The following is a 24,940-nucleotide window of genomic DNA, read 5'->3' as shown; positions in this document are numbered from 1 at the left end:
AAGATCATTCACAAGCTGGCCATGCTGGATCTTCGTACCATGCGACGTCAAGAAACCTCTCTCTCTCCACAATCGTCCAAAACTGTGAGCGACACCAAACGCATATTGGCTGTCGGTAAACACATTCACACGTTTCCCTTTCGCTAACACACACGCTCTAGTAAGAGCAATCAATTCTGCAGCTTGGGCAGAATTCTGATTCAACCTTGCAGCCTCAACAACAGTATTCAATGTTACAACAGCATAAGCAGTAGTCACATCGCCATTCGGCAGCTTAAAACACGACCCATCCACATACAAAGTACCATCCGGATCTTCCAATGGGGTGTTTTTAAGGTCCACTCGACCTTTTGTTTCCTCTTCAGTCCTCAAGTAGCAATCATGTTCTGCTACTTCATCTGACTCTGTGCTAATTGGTAACAAAGTTGCCGGGTTCAAAACATTACAACGTTTTATCTGAATGTGGCTTGCCAAGAGCGTCAACTCGTACCCAGACAACCTCGCACTCGTCAAGTGCTGAGTTTTCGTTCGATTCAAAAGAGTATCGACTGCATGCGGAACCATCACCGTAAGCATATTATCCATGACCAATCCTGCTGATTGTCGGATGGAGACCGCAGCTGCCGCTGTTGCTCGTAAACAACTCGGCAATGCTCTAGCTACTGGGTCCAAGGTCGAGGAAAAATATGCACATGGACGCTGTTTACCACCAAAAGGTTGCGTTAAGACACTCAAAGCACAACCTTCCCTCTCGTGAACATATAACGTAAACGGCTTACTGTAGTCAGGGGTACCTAACACAGGAGCCGAACACAATGAATCACGCAGTTCAGAAAAACTTTTCTGACATTCTTCCGTCCATGGTAAAGGAGTTGAAACATCCTTGCACGTAAGAGCCACCAATGGTTTCGCTAGCAATTAAAAATTAGGAATCCATTGCCTGCAGTACGACGTGATACCTAGAAAGGCACGCACATCTCTTTGGGTTTTTGGCACAGCCATTCGCGCAATTGCTGCAATTCTCTCTGGGGTCAACCTCCTTCCCTCCTTTGACAATAAGTGACCTAGATAGGTCACTTCTTGACAACAATATTGGAGTTTAGAAGGGGACACCTTATGATTCAACTCACAGAGATGTTGCAGCAATGACACCGTAGCAATTTTGCAAATGTCCTGAGTATCAGCAGCCACCAATAAATCGTCGACGTATTGGATCAAGGCCGCACCGACCGGCAACCTAAACGCATCCAGTTGACCCTTCAAGGCTTGACTGTAAATAGATGGACTTTCACAGTAGCCCTGAGGAGCGCGTTTGAACCGGAAGCTACGTCCACCGAGAGAGAAACCGAAAAGGTCCCTGCTCTCCTCGGCAATCGGGATGCTGAAAAACGCATTTTTCAAGTCAATCACCGAAAACCACGATGCAGAAGCTGGAATCAGAGTCAGTAGCGCCGTGATGTCAGGCACAACGGGAAATTGAGGAACCACAATTTTATTCACCTCCCGTAAATCGATAACAAAACGATAAACGGGCGGTTTTGAAGGATCAGTACGTTTAAGAATGGGCAGCACAGGGCTGTTGCACACGTTTCCCCGAGTCTCTTCAATAACATCTTTCTCAATCAGATCATAGATGATCGCTAACAGTGCTCGTTCACCATCAAGGGAGATACGATATTGGGGAATACGTGGCAGTCGCACATTAGATTTCAACTGAACAACATAAGGGGAGATATCAAGTAGGCCCACGTCATTTGGACCCGTCGCCCACAAAGACGCAGGAAGAGAACTCAATTCCGGTGGGAGCTTATCGAGGGACAAATACATAGGAGAGACAACCCTCTCTCCTAACGTAAGCTTTACACCCGCAGGAGAACAATACAAAGTCGCGTACAAACGTTTAAGCAAATCCAGGCCCAAAAGATTTTCACCACAACCCGTAGTCAAAATCAACGGAGCTTCTAGCTCACGTGGCCCAATTTTAAGGGGCAAAGGGTGCGAAACTGGATTGCTAACGGGGGCGCCAGAGAATCCAACGGAAACATTTGTTAAGCCAGACAAAGGTGCGCCAGGGAGTTTCGAATGCATGATAGAACTTTTCGCTGCACCAGTGTCCAACAGAAAAGGCTCAACGACGCCCGATGTAGCAACTGCGACGTAAGGCCCTCTCTGATCAACCGGAACTGATACCACTCCCTCTCCTTGTCTTTGGCTGTCCTAGTAATTACTGTCGTCAGTTCCCTGATCGACGTAATAATCGTCTACATTGTACTGCGCAGATCGTCCTTGCGATGATCCACGTTGATCGAAACAATTATTAGAATTGGATGAGTTATCTGAGCGATCGTTCTGAACACCACGACCTCTACCACGTGATGCCTGCTGTGAACCACCGCGACCTCCCCTCGATGAGTTACCATTGTTACGTTCATTCAAAACAGGGCAATTGAATTTAATGTGTCCCTCCTGTCTACAATAAGCACATTGATTGTACCCTAACGACGATCTTTGGGAAGAGGAGTCATTACGATTTTGGGATCTGTTCGATTGTGGCTGTGATCTATTCTGTTGCGAATTATTCTGAGTCGACCGTGGTGGATACGCTTGTTGCAACAACACTTTAGTTTTGAGCTCTTTCGTCTTTTTATCAGCACGGTCATTCTCTTCTTTTTCCCTATTCTCATAATATTGTGCCGTAGCCAATATCTGGGCCGAAGTAGAAACGGCCCATGCACTTTCCGAATTCTTTAGCTTATTGCTCAAATCGGGCAATAAATTTGAAACAAATTTATCCACAAACAATCTCTGACCACCCTCAGTACCCATATCCTGTCCACTATGATCAATGAATGCCTCCTCAAACCTCGTAAAGAAGTCGGAAACACTCTCATCCTTCTTCTGCTTACAAGCTGACAATTTGTCCCAGTTTACCCTCATAGCTGGCATAAGAGTTTTCATTACTGTTATTATTCTTTGAGGGAGAGCGGCAATCAACTGTTCAGGCTTAGCACCACCGACTTGTAACCCATCCGCCGCTATAATGGCCGCCCAATCACCACCTAGTTCGTTTGTGTGATTCTCCTGACGAATCTTAGCCCATACCGGTTGCGGTACGACATTGCCAAACAACATATCGATATCGGCAAGATTCATTACCGTAGCATCTACGAGCTGCGATAATTCTTTGTAATACCCTGCAGGATTCTTGCGAGGGTCAGGCAAAGATTGCTTCACCTGCAGCACTTCTGATCTTTTCCATGGGAGATGTATCCATACTCTCTGAAAATACGGCGGGACCGGAGGGGCAGCTGCGGGGTTACCTGGCATCCAAACCGGTGGAACTTCACGCATGGGATATTGGCCAGACTCATCTGGTTGTTTTTCAATATCCTCAACAAACAATGCATGAGGGATTGGAGCGGGACGAAGAGATAGCAATCGTTCAACAGCACGTCGAACATTAGTATCCACTATCAGTCCATTTGCGAACTGAAGCTGAAGATCAGACAGGGCGGTCAGCACCTCGTCAGGCGCATCGGCCGCTATCTGATCATGAAGAAACTTACACATTTCATTAAACACATATCTCTGGGTTGGTACATTGAATTGACAAAAGGTTTCAAGGACAACACGGGGTGGACACCTAAGAGGATTTACCATCCAACCCATCGCCATATTATATAGCGCAACGCGTTCTCTGTTTCCAGGAAGCTGACTACGTCTCTGAGGACCATCGGAACCAGCGGACCCATGAACAGGTCCGAGCGAATGAAAGAAGCTAGCCGCAAGAGGAGAATTGCGACTACGAATACAGGGAGAAGAATAAGACACAGGACTAACAAGAGAAGGAGTAGAAACAGTAGCAACAGCAGGGGTTAACAAAACAGGAGCAGTAGCAGGAGCAGCAGCGGGAACAGGAGTATGTGGAAGCGGAGGAGCAGTAGGGATAGCAACAGGCAAAGGAGCAGGAACAGTCGGAAGAACGGGTGCAGGTTGAGGAACAGGCGGAGGAGGAATAGGCGGAAGAATAGGTACGGCAGGGACCACAGGAGTTGCGGTACCCTGTACGTACGGAGGTGGCGACTTCATAAGATAAGACATTAAAGGATCCTCAACTGGCTCTTCCCTCTTTTCCGACTCCGTAGGCAAAGCGGGATAACATTTATCTATAGTCATACGCTGTAATCTATCAAACACTTCCTTATCCTTAACTTCCTTATCATGCTGAAATTGCTCTGCTTTCTTCACTATGGTAGCAACATTATCTCGCTGAGTGCGTTTAGTCTGTCTGATGTCTTTCTGTCGGGCTTCTTTGCGCCACAACCGAAAGGCATCAAACATGGCCGGCCTTGACTTTCTTTCGAATAATTTAATCTCTAGATTATCTAAGATCGGGGCCTCGAAGCTACCATGAGGTGGCCAACGAAGGTCGCCGTCCTTCTTCGTATATTTAATCCAATAATCGTTAAAGGTAATTGGGCCTAGCCCATGCTTACTATAGAGCTCATAAGTGGGAGTTCCAACCGGAGGTATCGGACACGAGTCCTCCAGTCGGGAATCCGTACCACAAGGTCTGAAACAACTAAACAAAGTACTGCGACCAGGCATCTTGCACACTAGCCGAGTTTCACAAACTTCAAGGGTTACGGGATTTACCAAGTCCCAGCAAAGAACAAAACCCTCGGTTTTTGGCGGCTGCAGTCGTCAAACAACACAACAAAGTACGCTAGCAAAGTGTCACCGACAAAAACACTCACACAGCGTTAACAACAAAAACACTCGCTAAAGTGTCAACAACCAAGAACTCTGGGAGCGACCCACAAATACTTAACTCAAAAATCGATGGCGTCACCAGGAAGGCCCGTCAATCGTCTCGCTATACCAAGGTCTACGCCAGGCGCCAAAACAGGTCTACAGTCAGGGCAGCAGTCCGTCGCAGCCGTCCGGAGGCGGGAATCTTCGCGGGAAAAGTCTTCGGGCCACTTATTTTGACAACAGGATCGATGAAGCGGAGTGCACCTTCCCTCGGAGATTTCACACGAAGTTCCTCACGATCGTCGGGCTTGGACCGGTACCACTGATGCAGCCCCACGTGGGCACCAACTGAAGGACTGGGTTCTTTAAGACCCAGCGGTGCCAGGGCACAACACCTGAAACCTTCGTGGGTAACCTGCTCCGGCGTACGAATCACAGAGACACGGGACACTTCCTTGGACGTCAAAGATTCAAGGTTTATTTGCTGCAGGGAACACAGAAGTCACGACAAGTACACCACGTGCAACTTGGGGAGACTGCTTCAAATTGGTTCTGTGAATCGCTCCTTTTATACAGTTTTTACCCATAGGACAACATGGTACACAAAAGTTTACAACCCAGTTCCCACCATTATCCCCCAGAGGGGTCGCTTTGGTCACTTTGAAACACATGAGGTCCGGAACATAAGTGCGGAAACATTTGGCGGTTCCCAACTGTAAAAACCCATCTTCCCAACATTAGCGAATTCCAATCAGCAGTAAAACAGATCGAAATAGGAACAAAGACAGGTGCAGAGGAAGACGGAGACAGTGGGGAGATCGGAAAGGGTGTAAAAGGGGAGGTATCGGAAAACACGAGATACAGGCATCAAAGGGACGTGCCTAATGAGATGCACGGCTGAGACAATAAGTCCGTGCGGCAAGATGAGCCTCGAGCGGCGCCATCTGCCTTACAGTAGCAACCCCCTCGTCATAAAGACACTTGCAAAGAACATGTGTCTTCCGCAAATATCTTGGGAGTCCCAGGGTCGCGAAGCGGACAGCGTCCGTTCGCTGGCTACTTGAGGGCAAGAGACAAAATGGATGCCGTATCTAAGATGGAACCCGTGGGTACAGATGAAAAATCCACATAACAAACGAACGGTTTAAGTTAGCACAGCGAAACTGCGCACACTTACTAAACTCGTCATTTGCGGTTCATAGATACCAGACTCGACTATATTCGTGCGAGTCGAAAACATCACTTACAATTGTCACGGAACCTCAGATTGCTCTCAGTTTGTGCGCATTTGGGGTGACCTACTTCACTTATCCTAAGAGTGCAACCCTCAGTGAGTGCTCAGGGGCATGCCCAGTGATTTTGTCAATAGCATCAAATACATTTTTCCAGAAGCACTGAACACCATTGCAGTCCCACACCAACTGCAAAAAGTTAGCAAATTGCACGGCGCAGCACAAGCATCGCGCATCTTTAATCAGGCCCATCCTATGCATCCGCTCAGAAGTGAGGTATAGCCTATGCAGGTATTTGAAATGCAACAAGCACAGCCTGTAGTTGGGGGTTAGAGCCCTAGATTGAGTGCAGCAATACTTCCACTGGTCACCAGTGAGGGGGATTTGAAGGTCGAAGGCCCACGCCAGCAAGGCACTAGCAACACCAGTTTCCTGTATTCCAAACAGTGCCTGGGCACTAAAATAATAAAAGTCCATATCTGGTGCTTCCAGCCCTCCCTGCTTGAAAGGGAGTGTCATTATCTCCCAAGCAACACACTGCTATATGCCCACTTGTGTGAAAGTCACCAGGTGTGACCAAAGCTGCCTACGAAAATACGCTGGCAGTGGGATAAAAAGATAAAGGAATATAGGGAGAATCACCATCTTAGCTACAGCCAACCTCCCAGTCAGTGATAACAAGAGCTTCAGTCAGCCCTCCATGAGCTCCCCCAGCCTGGACATCAAACATTCATAGTTTGCTTTCCATAGTTCATTCAGGGATTTTCCAAATCCCCAGGTATCGCACTGCCTCTCGCATCCACTGCACCGAGAATTCCCAGTTGCGGTCCTCAACAGGAATATAATTGATTGGGCCCAATTGATATTAATACCCGTTATGCCACCAAATCTGGAAAATTCTTTCATTAGCGGGTCCAAGTTATCCTGCGAGTCCCTCACATACAGAATAACATAATCATGGACCCTGAGAGGTACAGAATAACATAATCATGGACCCTGAGAGGTATAAAAGCCAGGCCTCGATGAGAGTGGTGTTGTCTCAACTGAGCTGCCAATGGCTCAATGGCTATGGGGGTCTTCGTCTGGTTTTAGTATAGTCACACCTTAATGCTTCTCACAGGGAGAGGAAGAAGAGTATTCCATTAGCTAAGGATTCCTTGTAAATGGTGAGGAGATGTCGGGCCGGGATTTTGACATATTGTTTATAGAAGGCAGCAGTAAGGCCATTTAGGCCAGGGGTCTTGTCACTGGGCATCACATTAATTACCTGAGCAACCTCCTCCACCAGGAAGGGCTCGATGAGGAAATGCCGTGGCCCTCCTCAAGCCAGAGTAGTTGCACCGAGCCCAAGTAGGAGTGAAGGTATGGAGGGGCATGGTCTGTGTGGACATGTATTGGGTAGATAAATCTCCTTTGTATGGCTTCTACACCAACATGCTCTTTGAGTTGGTCATTGTCAATTTGACTATGTAATCACTTGCATGAGTTTGCCACGGATAGCTGCCAGTGTGGATTCACTGCATGTCGCAAAGTATTTGAGCCCCAGAGTGTATATTTCCCCTTCTAGTTATGCAATCTCTCTGTGTAATGCCTCACAGCACACCAGCCTGCTTTGCTATGCATGCCCCCTGAATCACAGCCTTAAAGGCCTCCCACAGGGTAGACTGAGACGATGTTGTGTGCACATTGTGCTCAAAGTATTGTACAATTGCCGATCTAACCTCACTGCGAAACTCCTGGTCATGGAGAGCTCCTGCTGGGAGGTGCCACATAAAGGCACACATAAACGAATCTGTGGAGGCTATCTCCAATAGGACAGGGGCATAAACCGACAATGTTTAGGGTAGTTGTGTGCGTTGGAAGTCCATGTATCTATATCCTGTGTCACCAGCCAATAATCAATCCTCTGCCATGGGGTGTGTGTAGCTGCTATGCATGTGCCTTCTGCTCTACCCATGTGTGGAGAGCGTTAGAGATCAGAGAGGTCATAGTCAGGAATTATAAATTGCAATTGTGCAGCTGGATTAGGGTGCAGGAGTTACTAGACCTGTCAGTGCCAGCGTCCCGTATCAGGTTGAAGCCCTCTCCCCATAGAAGTGGCCCAGGCCCAAGCATTCCTGCCAGCTTCTGAATCTTGGGGGACATCTCCATTTGGGCCTTATATGGATAGGAGCCTGAATGGATGGCCCTCCAAATGCTCCAAAAGATTTTCAGACAGATCCCAACCGAATCTAGAAAAACCATCACACATGGACTCATCAGCAGCAGACTGGACTACAGTAATGCTCTCCATACCAGAATCAATAAGAAACTCCTTTGTAAACTCCAGACTGTCCATAATGCCACAGCCAGACTGATCCTCAACATTCCCTGTCGCAGTCACATCACCCAAACCCTGCACGATCTCCACTGGCTTACAGTCAAAAGAAGAATAACCTTCAGACACCTCAAATACGCATACTAGGTCCTTTACAATACCAGACCTACATACCTGAACAGTCGCCTCTCCTTCCACGCACCCAAAAGACATCTGCAATCACGCCAGCTCTCTCTGGCCACCGTCCGTCATATCAACAAGACTAGAATGGGAGGAAAGTCCTTCGCCAACCTTGCAGCCAAGACTGGAAGACCCTACCCATCCACCTCCGGCAATGTCCCACATTGACCCTGTTCAGGAAGGACATCAAAACCTGGCTCTTCAGATGACCCCAGCAAACTACGGAGCCGCACCCCCTACCACCATGGACCTTTTAGAACCTCATAGGCGAGTATTTGCGCTTTACCAACTCTGATTAATTGATTGATTGAGAGTCATCTATGGGTGCGAGATCGTCCGTCGTGCATGCGGTGAACGCCATTCCACAAAGCAGATGTCCTTACACTGAGTGCAATAAGGGGAAGGAACAGCCAAATATTGTAAACAAGATGCTTCCTGCATTAACAGTACCACAACATCCCACCCACCTCTCACTTTGGCCCCCCACCCTGGCCAAACACCGCCATCTCACCCATCACATTGCACTAAATTTGCAGTCAAAAAGAACAAACAAGGAATCATCCCGAAGGGACGAACCAGAGGCCCAACACTCTCCCAGCCACAATGTAGCTGATTGGCCGGAGCACAACAGAGTAAAGGGGGCCAAATCCCCCTGAGCGGGTCCCCTAATGCAGCCATCGTTCAAGACTCTGCCACCAGCAATTCCCCCAAAGGACAATACCGCAGTTCATGGCGCAGTGAGGAATCTGCAAAAGTGGCATTGCCACCAACTGCCGGAAAATACGCCCACAATCAATGTTTGTGGGAGGCACGCCAACTCAGTCATTATCACTTAGATCCCCAGCTCCATGCCCCAGGCCACAAACCACGTTATAGTCACAGGTATATTTTTGACAAGTTTGGCAGCCGCTTTCGGATCACGTAAATAATGAGTCTTCCCAGAATGGTGTTTTTGAAGGTTGGCTGGATACATTAGAGAGTGCATGGCATCTGTTCTCTGAAGCGAGCATTTGATTGGAAGAAAATCCCTCCTAGGTGACTCTACAGCAACCTTAAAATCTGGGAAGATGGAAATCCCTTTGTTTTGATATTGAAGGGGCTGCTGATCTCTTGCTAGTCGTAAAGCTGTGTCCCCAGCTCTATAGTTCAAGAATCGGGCTACTATGGGGTGAGCTGGTACGTCCAAAGACCAAGGGCGAGGGGAGGGCTGGCTTAGCAATCTATGGGCTCTTTCAAACATGAGCATGGCAGAAAGTGTGTCTCCAAACAGAATCCGAAGCATTGTCTCTACATAGTGCTCCATGCGACCCATTGCTGTTGATTCTGTTACTCCTACTATGCACAAATTATTCCTCCTGGAGTGCGCTTCGAGATCTTCATGCCTGTTTCAGATGACCTCTAGGACCCTTTCCATCTGAAGCAGTTTCTCCCCAGTCAAGGAGTGCACCTCTTCCACGTCTGATGTATGATGCTATTTGGTCTTTGTACTCATTAACTTTCCCCTTAAGGCGGTAAAACCTGTCATCCAGCATATTAATTTTCGTATCAATAGCAGTCAGACTCTGTTTAAGATCCAGAAATATAGTAGGAATGTTTGGCACCTGGGACCAGCCCTCTCCATCCCGTGGATGGCCAATCTTTTCTATACATCTCCCTCTGATGTTCAAAGGAGAGCTTAGATTCTCTTTCATCAGTTTTCCTCATCTTGCATCAGGCATGGACCCTTGAGTTCCATGGTCATGAGGTGTGTGTGCACAATTGTGATCACCTTGGCCATTCACTGCCACAGAGAGGGTCCCGCCTTACCCCTGGGGAAATACAGAGGGGGGTACAAGCAGACCCCACCGGCCATAGCGGAGCAGGTGCCCAGCGCAGTGACCCACTTGCTGTACGAGCTGTCAATCACAGCCAGTGATCCAGCTCTCCACAGCTGCAGTCCAGGGATAGGGAGTAGCATCAGTTTCCGGTCAGGTGCCCGCCACACCCTGGGGCCCAATCCTGGGGGGCACAAGTAGGCCCAATCTCACCAATGAGCTATGATGTTTCAATACCAGTGTCTTCAATTCATCTACCAGCCCACCCCCCTTAGCAAGCACAAAGGGCAGTGGAGACTCCTGTCAAAACATGTGTCACTTGTTAGGGCCAGAGGCCTAGAGAGGGTCAAACACTACCAGCTCATCCCCTGCTCACTCAGCACTCCTTCTCCAGCTCAGGCCAGCAGTCCGATTGTCTCCATTTTGCAGGTGCATTTTCTATGCGCCAGAGGCCGCGGGGGTTCAATCATGGCAATCTACTGCTCACTGTGCGTCACAGGACCCAGCTTCAGTATACCCAGCCCGCTGTGTGCCAGAGCAGCTAGCCAATTTGCCTCTAATTGCCCCCCACGCGGGCTGACTGAGAACTGGCGGCCTGCACATAATCATTCACTTGGTCGGGCCATGTCTGCCTCTTCGCTCCCCACCTACCTTCACCGGCATGTTCCTTGTGCGGCTGCTGCCATGGGGGTCGGACCGGGGCGATCTTCTGCCCACTTGTTGCAGAGCCCGGCCGCACTATAATACGCCCGCTGTGTCTCAGAGCGGCAGGCCTGACTTGCCCTACGTGGGCTGCTCAAAGCTAGGCAGCCCAGCGGCTTGCAAGCACTCACCTAGCCAGGCCTGGACAGCTTCTGCGCACTGCTCCTCTCCAGCACTGGATCACAGCCCTCATTGATGAGTGCTCTCCCTGCGGCAATTCCTCTTCCCTCCGGTTCCTATAACCATGTGGAGGAGCTCAGCCAGGAAACTAGGCCATATGCAGGCCGTGACTGGCTCCTCTCTGTGAGGTGACCGTCCGCTCACTCCCCTTCCAAAACTTTCGGCTCCTAAGATGCAGCAACTGTAGAAGTGTGCAGGCACTGCAGGGCAGGCCTGATGCCCCTGTTTAGAGCAGGATAAATATTGGATATATCGCTCCAACCAACAGAGCCTTGCTAGGTGGCGGCCATCGTTTGTCTGGGCTCTCTAGTGCCCCCTTGAACCTTATACTTTGATACTAAGTATGTCAAAATAGTTTATGTGGAATATGATTGGTGCATTACAATATATGGTATTTTATGCTCCCTCTCTCGCTGTAGCCGCTTGGGGACACATTGTGATTAGTTTTCTTTTCACTTAGAGAGATAGTTTGAACTGACAGAAGTGTTGCCACTTCTGTTATTGTTGAATCTTATCTTACTTTGACAGTACACTAATGGCTGTATTTAGTATAGTCACGGGTGAGTAGTAGCGCTTAACTAACACTGATTGATTGATGACGAAAAGTGTCAGGGATCCTGCCAAGCCAAACGTTTTGGTTACTCCACCTCATTTAGAGATGGAGGAACCAATGTGTGCATCAGCTGGCAGCTCCACAGCAAACTCTTGAGCTGGTGGCCCATCTGCCAGGGCTGTCAGGTTACCATGGTGGTGGCCCTGCCATCACTGATTTTACCTGCCCCGCTCTGCCATGCATGCTGCAATCAGTAACAGCAAATAAACAATGTCCCCATGTATACGGAGAAACCTACCTGTGCATCAAGTCAATTTTTAGTTTTTTTCACAAACAAACTTCCACTTTGGGAGTTTGATTTTTGTTTTGTTGTTGTTTGTGCGTTCGACAACAAAAAAAGAACGCAGTGCTGGCCAAAACAACATGTGAGCTAGATTGACAATCAGCTGTGAGTACAGTGTATCTACTTAAATAGGGAGGTGTGGTGCAGAGGCCAGAGCGGTTAACTCCGGAGCGTGGGGCTCATGGTTTGATGGCTGGCGGTAGCTCAGCTCAGCATCATGTGACTCTGGGCATTAGCTCACTAACAGCCTGATTCATGAAAACCGGAATCTGCGATTCTCAAATAGCGATTAACTGCGAATCGCAATTGAGAAATCGGAGAACGGTATTCATGATGTTTAGCGAGAAAAAAAAGCGAATCGCACGCGGCCGCAAAAACCGTTTGCGATTATCGAAAATCGCAGAAAAATCGTAATTTTTCGGCAACATCCGTGTCGGATTTGCGATATCGCAAATAGCGATATCGCTAATTGCGAGATCGTAAAAAGCGAGATCACAAAATCGCGAGATCGGGAAAACGGGAAGTCGCATTTTGAACACAGTGATGACATCACAACCAGGAAGCAGCCAGTTCCCACCCCCATTCACCACAGTGAGGCAGACCTCGAGTCAGCAACAGAGAGAGCTCCTGCAAGGACACCTTGGACTACCACTTCCAACTCCACTGCACCAATGGCTGAGGAGGCAGTACCTGGGCCCAGCAACACCACTGGGCGCAAGAGAAAACTAAAGTTCTCCGAGCAGGAGTTGGAGCACCTAATTGAAGGGGTGGTGGAGAACCACTCCAAACTGTTCGGGAGAGAGTCGAGGAGGGTGCCCGAGCAGGAGAAGCGCAGGATCTGGGTCGGGATAGCGGCCACAGTGAACTCTGTGGGTGTGGCCGAAAGGTCACTGAAGAAAAGGTGGTACGACCTCTGAGGTCGTGCCAAGGAGAAGGTCGCCGAGAGGCTGGGAGAGTCCCTGGCCACTGGAGGGGGAGGACCTACAGTCCCTCCAAACACCCCCATGGAGGATCGCGTTGAAGACACCCTGGAGGCTGAGGCGTGTATTGGAGTCACCCGATTGGACTCATCCCGCCCCACCCAAGAGAGCCAAGGTAAGTGGCATGCGACTGCGACCCTGTCCCCTGAGAATGGCCATGAACCTATAGCCTCCCATAATGTTCCAAAGTCATGCCATTGGTGCACATCAGGTAATGCCCTAAAGCATTGTGGGACATGTAGTGTGGCCACAATGTACAAGTACCTCAATGCAGCCAGACAGGTTCAAAAGTACGCAATGCCATAGGCAGTCAGGGAATGTCACCCAGCATGCATGTAGCAACTGCACGTGTGACAGATACATGCAAGTAATGAACGTCCACTTCCCCTCACAGGTGGCGCGGACAGCAGCGACAGCGAGAGGCTGCACATAGATGAGGAAGCACAGGATGACGAGGAGGTGCCCTTACAAACACAGCCTCCAGCCTCTGCCGCAGCACCAACCCCTGCAGCCCGACCCACTACCACTGTGCCTCCAGCCTCTGCCGCAGCACCAACACCTGCAGCCCGGCCCACTACCACTGTGCCTCCAGCCTCTGCCGCAGCACCAACACCTGCAGCCCAGCCCACTACCACTGTGCCACCAGCCTCTGCCACACCAGCAATGCCTAGCTTGACTCCACCAGCAGCTGGCGCAACCACATCAGGTCCCGCGACAGCGACGACACAGCGGCCACCCACTGTGGCAGGCCAGCAGAGCAGGCGTGGCAGGGCTCGCCTGCAGACCAATGCTCCCAGCACCAGGAGGGGGAATGGACAGCGGCTGCTGAGCATGAGTGTCGAACGCCGAATGCTCCGGATTCACCAGCTGCAGGCACGCCGGCAAGGGGCCATACAGCTGCAGCTGTATAACATTGGCCGCAATGTGGAAGGTGTGGGGGACCGGATGGGCCGGATGGACCGCATGACGGCAGCCATGGCAGGTGTGGGGGAGGGGATGGCCCGCATGACTGCAGCCATGGAGGCCAACACAGCTGCTATGATTTCACAGCGCAACACGGCCCGCTGCCGCCACCGTCAGCTACTGACCCGGCTGACGGCTTACACCCGGTCAAACTATGTTATTGGCAATGCCACGTCGCAGCTATCGCGCCAGTCCCTGGCGCAGCAGCAGCAGCTCATTCAATGCTGCGAGGATGTGGCCAGGGTACTTGAGCACCTGACCACTGCCGTGACGGCACTTCACCCTGCTCTACCTGCCACTGTCGGGGGTGACGATGCCAGTGAGGGCACATCAAGTGTGAGCAGCCACTCTGCCTCACACGTAGGGGTGTTGAGACGCAGCACCAGGCCCACTGCAAGGCCATGTGCGGTGGCTGAGGAGGAGCCGGAGAGGCGCTTGGGTGCTTTGCGCCGGAGGCGCACCTGACTGAATTGTACTTGTACAGACACAGGCTGAACATAAGCCTGCCCTGTGTATTGGACGCAGCAGTATGCTGAAATACTGTTTGCAATGGAAGGATGGCAACTGGAACCATTATTGTGATTCAAACAATAATATTTAATTTAGCATCACACATTGGCGTTGTGTCATTATTAAATTTTGCATGCAATTGTGATTTGTTGGGTGAGGGGAGAGGGTGCACTAGAAACTGTTCATTGTGATGTGGTTGCAGCGTCTGTGGCCTTCAGCTGGGTTCTCCCCGCGTGCATGGCGCGCATGTGCAGGTGGCCGGTCGTCCCCTTCCGATTCACTGCCAGAGATGTTGACAGGTATCCGGCGCTTGGTAGCAATGTTGTGTAGTATAGCACACACAGCCACAATGCGGCAGCACACTTCAGGACTGTAGTACATTGGCCCACCTGTCTTGTGAAGTATGCGGAATCTGCTCTTCAGTAGCCCAAAAGTTCTCTCAATGCAATTCCTTGTGCGTATGTGTGATACGTTGTAACGCCATTGCTGTGGTGTAGCAGGGTTGAGGTATGGGGTGAGGAGGTATTCACGCAGGGCGTAGCCACTGTCACCTGAATGAGAGGAGCAGAGGGTGAGTGCCTGTGCAGCGCAGCTACTTCATCGCACTGTGACATTGTGGGCAAAGTGTACTTACCAAGTAGGTGTCCTTCCCCAAAGTCTCCCCTGGCCAGTCGTGTGTGGCGGCCGCTGTGCCGGAATATGAATGAGTCATGTGTACTCCCCGGGTACTGTGCCACTATGTCCGTGATGTATGTCTTTGCATTGCTGACCATCTGGATGTTGAGGGAGTGGTATGACTTGCGATTGCGGTACATGTACTCCGTTGCAGCTGGTGGGCAGATGTGGCTGTGGGTACAGTCAATGCATCCTATCACGTGTGGGAAATGCACAACATTGTAGAATTGAAGCTTGGTCTCATCCAATTCCTGTTGGCTTGTTGGAAATTTGATGTGGTGGTGTAGCTGGGTCAGCATTGCGTCAAGGAAACTCCCTAGGCAGCGGGACATGGTGGGCTGGGATATCCCCCCAGCAGCCGCAACTATCCCCTGGAAGCTCCCGGAGGCCAGGAGGTGCAGGCTACACAATACCTGGACATGTGTTGGCACGGCATTGGTCCGCCTTGTTGGGTGCTACATCAGGGGATCAAGGTCCTGAATTAGCTCGATGATCATTGCCCCATTCAGGCGGTACTTTGCGTAAATTTGCTCTCTGGTTTGGCCCAGCAGGGTGACCCACTGGCGGAAGATCCTGGCCTGGATTCTGCGTCTCCTCCGTGCTGCTCGCTGTAGCCTTCGCCGCCTGACCACCATGTACATTCCTGGCATTGTGACGCTCCTTATGCTGATGCTGCGTCTCCTTAAGTGTGTTTGGGCAGGCCAGCACCAGTTGCTGATAGGCCAACGGTTTTTCAAATTTTTTTTTACTATGGGTTTGATGGTTACCACCTGCTTTGGGTTGTCCTGAAATTGCGCCTGGCAAAATGCGATTTTGGGGTTTTTCGCTAATTGCGATTTGTCATGAATTCCGATTGCGAGGAATTTGCAATTTCGCTATTATTTTCGCAGAATCCGTGCTTTCTCGCTATTTCCGATTCGCAAATGGTCTACTGCCGGGATTCTGCGAATCTTTTAACGATTTCGCAATTCTGTGTTTGCGAATTCGTATTTTTCATGGTGAATTCCGATTATGGGAATTGCGCCCGCGATCGCATTTTTGCAGCTATTGCGAGCGCAATTTAGCTTCATGAATCAGGCCGTTAATCCCCTCTAACGGCTCCCCTCGCCTGATAACCCAAGGGGTGATAAGTTGCACTTTACAAATCTGGAATCATTTTTAATTTTATTTATTTAAATGGTGGACTGTAGGCATAAAGGGGCAGATTTAGAAGGCCCCTTGCGCCACTGTTGCGTCATTTTTAACGTGAGAAAAATGACGCAAAAGTGGCACAAGGGGCGTGTAAATCTGCCCCAAAATCTCGTGCTCAAGCAGGCGAGGATCTTTAAATATGAGTGTTTCTGTTCAATAGGGTGAGGCAGTGAAGGCCCCTGCCGACCCAGCCAGGGTCTAAATGACCCCCTGCATACATTGTTGGGATCATCTAATGCATAGCGAGAACTATGACTGCAGAAGAGAAAAAAATCACAATAATTATAATCCTTGGTCCCAGGCTAGCAGTTCTCACTCACTGCTGAACTAGGGCCTGGTAGTGGGTTATAGTGCTCCTCAGATAAACCCAGAGGGATACAAAAATAAATGTATCACAATTTATTTTCAGTCACTTGCTGTAGCGGCTTGTTTGTGCAAACAACTAAATATTTTAGGCTTCACCGTAGTAACATGACATAGGTTCATTAAATACTCAATATTGTTACATTATAATTTGACAATGAATTAAAGTGAAATAAAATAACAATCATGAAATAGCATTATATTGTCTATGCTTTTACCTGAATTCTTTCTCACTTTTTCCTCTCAAGTCTCGAACTAACCAATGCGAATTAAAGGCATCCTGAGGCGGCATGCCCCAGCGCATAATGGCATTCAAGAAAGCCTTTCGTTGCCGCGCGTTGAAGCCAAGGACCTGCAGGAAGAAACAATAGTTCAGCATTTCCCTTAATGAGCCTACAGTGGAAAACGAGGACATTTTTCATTAAACCTTCTCTTTACAACTTTGTGACTGGAATTATGTCTATGTATTATATTTTACAAACACACACACTCAGACACACACATACACTGGCGCATGTCATGTCTTTCGAAATCACAACAAAATCACACAATTCATTGTCAACCATTCATCCATCAATATCTAAAATACATTATTTGAATTCACATCAAGTACAGAAGGGTACATCTCGTTTTACCTCTATTCTGATCCGAAAATTGACGCAGACCTGATTTCAATTAATATTTACAAATAAAGTGCGTGGAATTTTGTTGTTGAAGTTAAGCCATCTTTTTCTCAAAGAGTAACCTTCTCCAACAATTGCGCATGATGGAATATATTAAAATTAATTCTCCCTCCTGAATAGGACATAAGCCAGCATAGACATTGCCCCGCGTACTGTGCATTGGAGAGATTTGTTTAGCGTATCAAGGAATGGACACCGAATATGACAGGGGGCCTCATTTATGAAAAGTGACACATCGCTGCGTGAAAACAGCGATGCGTCACTTTTCACTGCGCACTCCTTGCGACACCAATGATGCGTCATATTTAATGTATGACGCATCATGTCGCAAGGACTTACTCAGTATTTCTGACGTATCTGTAAGCGCAAAAATGACGCATTGCCGGAGTGTGTCACAAAAATGTCGCAACTCCAGCAATGCGTCCTTTCACATGGGAAAAGCCCCATGTCAAAGGGCTTGCGTCAGTCTTATGCCTGCTGTGAGACAGGCGCAAGATTTTGACGCAACAGCATCCTAAAAGTGACGCAGTGAAATCTCATAGATTTCACTGCGTCACTATTACGAGGCTTTTTGCGGGGGAACGCCCCCTCTGCATACATTATACCTGACGCAGGTATAATGTGGCGCAGGGGTTTAAAAAGTGACGCATCTACCTAGATGCGTCACTTTTTAAATATGGCGCAACAAGGTGCATATTTTACGCCACTGGTGACGCACCGGCGGCGCAAAACTGACGCAAGGCCTCATAAATAAGGGCCCGGGTGTTTAAGTGATATCTCTAGCCACTCCATCACGAACAGATCAACTTATTTTGAGTTTATTGACACGGTGACACTTAGGGACATATTTATCATTCTTTTGCGCAGCGCAACACAGCAAGCTACGTTGCTGCACTGAGTGAAAGTGAAAGGACAGTAATACACCGTATGTACCATTATACAACGCACTTCTGTCCTCTCCTAGAGTTGGGGCACTTTTGGATGCCTAGAGCCAAAGCAGGCACCCTTGTTTCATGTTGCAAGGGTGCCTGTGTTGTAGGCAGAATTGTTTTTGTGGAGGAAGGGACACCTTCCGGCACAATAAACAATCCTGAGAAGCATTTTTCTCTTTCTACGTGTGCTGGAGAATGCAGCACACGTAGAAAGAGTAAAAACCAAGGAAAAATAAAGATATTTCTCCTTGTTACGCCTCACTGGGGAGGTATAGCATTTTGACGCATTCCCCAGTCTACCACTAATGGTAAATCTGGGAATGCATCTAAATCCATTGGTAGATGCGTGGGAACACCCATGCTCGACCCATGGACCACCTCTCTTTTGCAGAGTAACACAAGGCAACGATTTGCACTGCCTTGCGTTGCTCTAAATGTATCAACCCATGCAGGGCCACATAAGATGGCCTTGTGTAGCTTGATAAATTTCACTTTGCTTTTGCATCACTCATGTGCCCCCTCGTGTGGGCGACACAAAACCTTGATAGATATGGGCTTTAATTTGAAATGTAAAATCCAAGATTTAAATGCGCAGTTATGATAGTGGGTTGGAGTAAGGTCCTGATGTCTCAGGGTCTACATCAGGAAATACCTGTGTTAATCAGACCCGCTTACACTGCCGACGAGCTGCAACTGCATAGCTTCGCCTCACCATCTTGGAGTGAGTGAACGGTTTGGTGTCTCCGTCTTCAAGGTAGGACTCCATGGGTGGAGTCTTGGGAAGGCAAATCTGCGAGAGACTCTGAAAAGAATTGCCGGCAGTGCAAGCCTCATTCTGAGGTTGCTGCCATTTTATATTGAACCATTGCCCCTTTTGTGATTTATGCTTTCCAGTGTAATAAACAGCCATTTTTGTAGATAGATTTTGAGAAATTACTTCATATGAACAAAGCGTATTTGAGGTAGCTGTGAAAGAATAATATCGAACACCTTCAAACCTATTGGAGATGGTTCCAGGCTAAGACGTGTTTCACAGGAGCTACAGTGCATCCTGGCCAGCCCAAAGCCATTATTCTGTCTTTCCTCCCCTGTTCAGCGGCTACTGGAAGGGCAATGATGCCCCAGTGTCAAAGGAGCCCCCTGGGACAGTGCTTGAGGTCCTCCATTGCCAAGGACTATGAGGAGTGTGGTGCAGCCTGAACTAGTGAGCAGAAGTGAGCAGTGGCTAACATCATGGAGTAAAGTAGCAGCCCTCACTGCAGGCCCAGGGTCCCTTGCCGGACAGACAGAGGTGCAGCCGTGTCACAGGTGCACATCTTCTCTTGTGCCACCTGGGGATCCACTCCAGAAGGGTGTAGAGGTGCTGGAGGCTTGCTGGGGACATAATGTGGTACAGGGTGTTCTGCCAAGATCTTCGGTGAGGAGCGAGGAGGAGGTAGGGCCCGAGCGGTGAGGCCCGTGTTGACTGGGCTGTCTCCCTAGTCTAGCGGCCCTCAAGTGGGAGATGGCACAGAGGCTGGTCCAAGAGTGACTGGCGTGCAGTGCCTCCTGGTGCCCCCGAGGGGAAGAAGAGTGCTGAACAGCAAAGGGCAAGCAAGGCATGAGCTGCCCACAAAGGTAAATTTTGAGGGCCGCACAGGTGTGATCAGTCAATCAGCACACGGGGGGCTGGAGAACTACCTGAAACTACCATCCAATGGAGAAATGAATGATACCACTGGAAGTGTGCACTAATCCCCCTCAAACCACAAGGAGGTGCAGGTGAGGGGCAAAAAGGAACTCTGAAAGGGCAATTTACCGGCTGGGAACTGTCGGCTGGGGCAGGTGCAGTAGGGTATGAGGGTGCACTACTAAACTATAAGGGGAATGGAAGGCTCCCCTCACACACAGATACCAGCGATCGAGGTTAATGAGGCTCTCCTATCCAGACTGACCTGACCCTGGGGCCTGCAGATATCCTGCCCCTAAGTCACCTCTTCGGGAGACAATTACCGTTGGCAGTGAATAGACATGGGCAATGCCAAGCAAGTCAGGCCCACGGAGGGAGGACTGCCTAAGAGTGGGTGGGACTCTCTGCTGCCGCTCAGGGATGCTGCACTAGAGCCATATGGAGTCCACCTTGAATGTTCACACCAGTACATTTGACACAATATTGCATGCTGTGCAGGATGCTAAGATGATTTTAGGTGGCCAAGATTGACTATGTAGAGATAGGTGTCACCCTTCTCAGTGAGGATCCCCGGAATTTGATGGATAGAGTGGATGATAAAGAATCCGTACTCACAGTATTGCACCTGACTGTCCAAGAGTTTCAGATGCAGACCAAGGCCTCCAAGAGGAGGTCAAAATGCTTAGACTAATGGCAAAGGACTAGAAGGACGCTCGAATTACAACAAGCACCTTGTTGGTATCTCAAAAGGAAAGGAAGGCCTTAGTCCAGCCCTATTTATCGAAAACTGGTTAGCGATGGAGGTACAAAAGGGCAAAATACCGAAATTCTTCTCAGTAGAAAGGGCCCATAGAGTGCTTGGTTGCCCGCCTCTGCCCCGCCCACCTTTTGTGGTCCGCCTCTTCAACTATAGGGACAGGATCCTCATTTTACAGGTGATTTGCACACAAGGCCAATGGGTGGGCACTCAGTCTATTGTAAACAGGGAACTGGAAGTGTATTAAACACTGAGCAGTCCTGGAAGGTGGAGGGATCCTTTCTACTCTACAATGCTTTAAAAATGAGAAGTGTTGCATTTACATATGTATACATACCCGTTATTGACAGGCTTCTAAGTCAAGAACTGTCCTCTAATGATCCCAACAATAAGGAAGGGAAAATGACTCAGTGCAATGAAGATTACAGGTAATTAACCATGCCTCTTTTACTAATATTCAGATTAACAACATATGTACCTCAATGTTCCCACCAACTCTTGCCAGCAGAGGGGGAAGAGGCTTATCTCGGTCACTTTTCAGTTGCCTCCTTGACTGTCTTTTCCCACCTAAAAGCAAAGACCATAGGCCACCTGGTTAATTTGTAAACACATATTACACTTTAGATTTAGCATTTAAGGTAGAAGATTTAAGTAAGATCTAAACACGTACTTTTTTTTCTAGAATAACATTTAAACAGGTAAGGTTATATTTATAGCAACATGCTCAGAAACTGCTTCATTCTGATGCAGCACTTACAAAGAAAAGCACTGGAATCAGCTGAACATCATCATAATCAAAGCTCTCGTGGCATGAAACTCAACATATTGTACAATATCTAAATTTTATTAACATTCACCAGGTATTCTGTCTGTACTGAGGATAGAACACTGACATTTTCTTGGCCAATGGTACATGTGAAGCAGGTAAGAAATGTCTTCGAGGAAAAGCTGTTAGCTCTATAAGGTTTTGTGGATAACAACATGCACAAATCCAGAAAATGTGCACTTAATGCATGCAGATCAGTGCACATTTAATAGTGCTTTCTCAAGTGCATAATATGCATTAACTACCACAGGTATGTTGGGAGTGATTCGTGCATCTCCTCTACTCCTTAGTTGAGTTAATAGAGTTACGTTATCTAGCATTCAGTGCAAACTCCCATGCACAGCCATCTTGGTAAGAGAGAAACATGCTGTCTATCTTCCACATTGAACATTAAACACCTCTAGCCCCTCCTCCTTATGAAGAACCATTTCAATGCTCAAGCAACCCCGTGTCCAACTGTGCTAATACTAGGTCCACTGTAAAACATGCGCTAGTCATAGCACAAGCCCTGAAACTATTAACATACATTCGATAGCAATTACTAGAACATGGGGGCATATTATCAAGCCCGCGATAAAAGCGTTAGCGACTTTTTAAAGTCGCTAGCGCATTTTTTTATAATCGCACTATTCTCAATACGTCTCTAACCGGAGTTAGAGACGTATTCTTGACTTCATCTATCGCCCTCGTGCTGGGGGCGATAGATAACGCTAATGGGATGCAGGGTGGGCGTTCCCACGTCCAACCACATGTAGAATGTGGTTGGAGGTGGTAACATTCTATTATCAAGGTAGGCGTTGGGAGAAGGAGACCTGCGAGAAACTCGTTTATCGCAGGTCTCCCAACGCCTGCTTTGATCAGGTATTAAAAAAAGGGGGTGGTGATGAACAGAGTGTCTGAATTAAGCAGACCACTCTTACCCAGTCAAGAGATCAGGGCTTGATCCATCACCGTTATTTAGCTCACTGCATCACCCCAGTTCAGAACCTGGCTATATGCAAATTAGTCTGACCCAGTGCCTCATGGGAACAGGGCAGACCAAACTACCAAGCCAATTCTTCACCGGAAAGGAGACAAGCTTCCGGGGACCGGTTTCTGGCATTTCAGCCGTCGTCGGCCCGGCTTGCTTGAATCCTGGTGGTGCAGTGAGCAAGGGACTCATGTCTGAGTATACCCTGCCACACTTGTGGTGGCCAAAAACGATTCAAAAAAGGGGGTGGTGATGAACAGAGTGTCTGAATTAAGCAGACCACTCTTACCCAGTCAAGAGATCAGGGCTTGATCCATCACCGTTATTTAGCTCACTGCATCACCCCAGTTCAGAACAGATCAGGTGTTAGGCATTGTTAACATGGGGGTGTGGATCATAAAGCTGAATCCACCCCCCCCATATTATCAAGGCACACATTAGCGCGTGACAACAACACTTGTTTTCACGCGCTAATGTTCCCTATTGCCGACTATCGCCGGATTTAATATCGCCTACGTGTTGCGCATTGATAATAATGCGCTATCACGGCGATAAAATCCGGCGATAGGGAAATGTGCGATGTGCATTTTTTAATGCACCTTTTGATAATATGCCCCATGGCTCCCTACTAACAATTCAGTCGTATTAAACACAATTTTACGCCCTGATTTCTAAGCTACATACTGAAATCACTCACAGAGGAGAAGAAAGGGAAGGAGGGGAAGTCTTTGGTATTCTAGCCTCTTTAATTGCACAATATCTGAAATTTGCGTAATCAACAGTAAAATGCATTATGAGAGAACACCTCTCAAAATTAACCATGATGCTGGGGGAGAGGTTCCATATTCACTTATAAAAATGCACAGTATTTAAAGCTCTTCTATCACTTTATAGCTTAGGTGTTCAACAAAAGACCTTCACCTATTAGGTGGGCAAACTGCCTAGATCTCGTTCTAGACTATAGCCTACCTAATCAGTCTTGCCTTAACTCTGTATGTCTTGGAGATATAATGCTTTATTGAAATTCTACATTCCCAGCCCACTATCTATTGTGAGCTGGTGCAAGTCTTCCCACAATACTACAGACATGACGAGAAGTGTGAAACATATTTCCCCGAATGCTCTATCGTCCACGTACTCCACATCCACCAGAACAATCTCACCAGTCATTTCTACACCAATGTTATAGGGTTCTAAAAGGTCTTGCACCACTTAAAAATATAATGCATCAGTGAACAATGCATCCATCCAGGCTTAGGCAATTCTCAGCTAAGCCAAAATACAAGTGCATGAAGCCGCAATGCTAATGGCAGAAAACTCATCATGAGAGATAAAAGAGAGGCAGGTGGGGCAGCAAATGTGGCCAATGCGCTAGACTTTGGAACTGGGGAACCAGGTTTGAATCTTATCCTCTTCCAAGGATCCTATGATTCTGGGCAAATCAATTACTATACATGTACCAAACGAATCCCAACAACTGCTTTGCATGTGAGGCACTGCTATGCTTTTTACACTTAATAAAACTGCAAACAAAGTGTGCTTGCATCATGGGAATTATTTAAGCTCTATAATAATAATAATAATAATAATTATAAAGAATTTTATAAAGTGCATGGTTACGCCATCTCGGCGTGTCCCCGCGCTAGGGTGAGAAAAGTGTGGCAGTGCCCTGCTCCATGGTGGTGCCCTGCTCCAGGGCGCAAAGCAGACCTTAGCCAGAGAACAAGTGGGTTTTAAGTGCCTTACTAAACCTAGTTTCAGAGTTCTCCATCCGTAGATTTATAGGGAGTTTATTCCAGTTCTGAGCTGCCAAAACCCGGAAGGATATACTTCCCATTCTGGCCTTCTTCACTTTAGGCACCAGCAATAGGCCAGTCCCACTGGATCTCAAGGATCTTCCAGGCACATAGCTGGTAGCAAGGTCCCTCAAATACGAGGGCCCTTTGCCCCGGGTAATGCGATTGCAAGTACACAGTGCTTTATACATAATTTGCTTCCTAACTGGAAGCCAGTGCAGAGTATCAAGGGCTCTTTTGGAGGCCGCTCTCCTTGGCTGCCCCAGCACCAGTCTCGCCACGGCGTTCTGCACTACCTGCAATCTCCCTAGGCATTTAGCAGTGGCGCCCATATAGAGGATATTGCCATAGTCCAGGCGAGAAGTGACAAGAGCGTGCACCAGTGTCTTCCTTGCTTCAATAGGAAGAAGGCCCATAGTTTTCCATACCTTTTTGAGGACTCTGAAACATTTCCCCACTACACGTCTGGTGTGTGTATCATAGGAGAGAGTGGGGTCCAGCCAGACTCCAAGATTTTTTGCCAGGGTACATGGGACCGGGGCGGGGCTC

General features: G+C 48.3%; 1 protein-coding gene across 1 annotated transcript in view; it reads right to left on the bottom strand.

The window, feature by feature from the left end:
• Positions 1 to 24,940, bottom strand: part of CHD5 (chromodomain helicase DNA binding protein 5) — a 1,029,381-nt gene that overhangs the window by 276,017 nt on the left and 728,424 nt on the right. The window contains exons 28-29 of the mRNA XM_086921723.1: positions 21,278 to 21,366; positions 16,977 to 17,110 (exon numbers count right to left, since the gene is read on the bottom strand). Coding sequence (XP_086777849.1) covers positions 16,977 to 17,110; positions 21,278 to 21,366 — 223 coding nt within the window. The remainder of the gene's footprint in view (positions 1 to 16,976; positions 17,111 to 21,277; positions 21,367 to 24,940) is intronic.

Source organism: Lissotriton vulgaris, chromosome 5, assembly GCF_964263255.1.
Source record: "Lissotriton vulgaris chromosome 5, aLisVul1.2, whole genome shotgun sequence".
Classification (NCBI taxonomy): domain Eukaryota; kingdom Metazoa; phylum Chordata; class Amphibia; order Caudata; family Salamandridae; genus Lissotriton; species Lissotriton vulgaris.
This window is presented reverse-complemented; position numbering and strand designations above follow the sequence as displayed.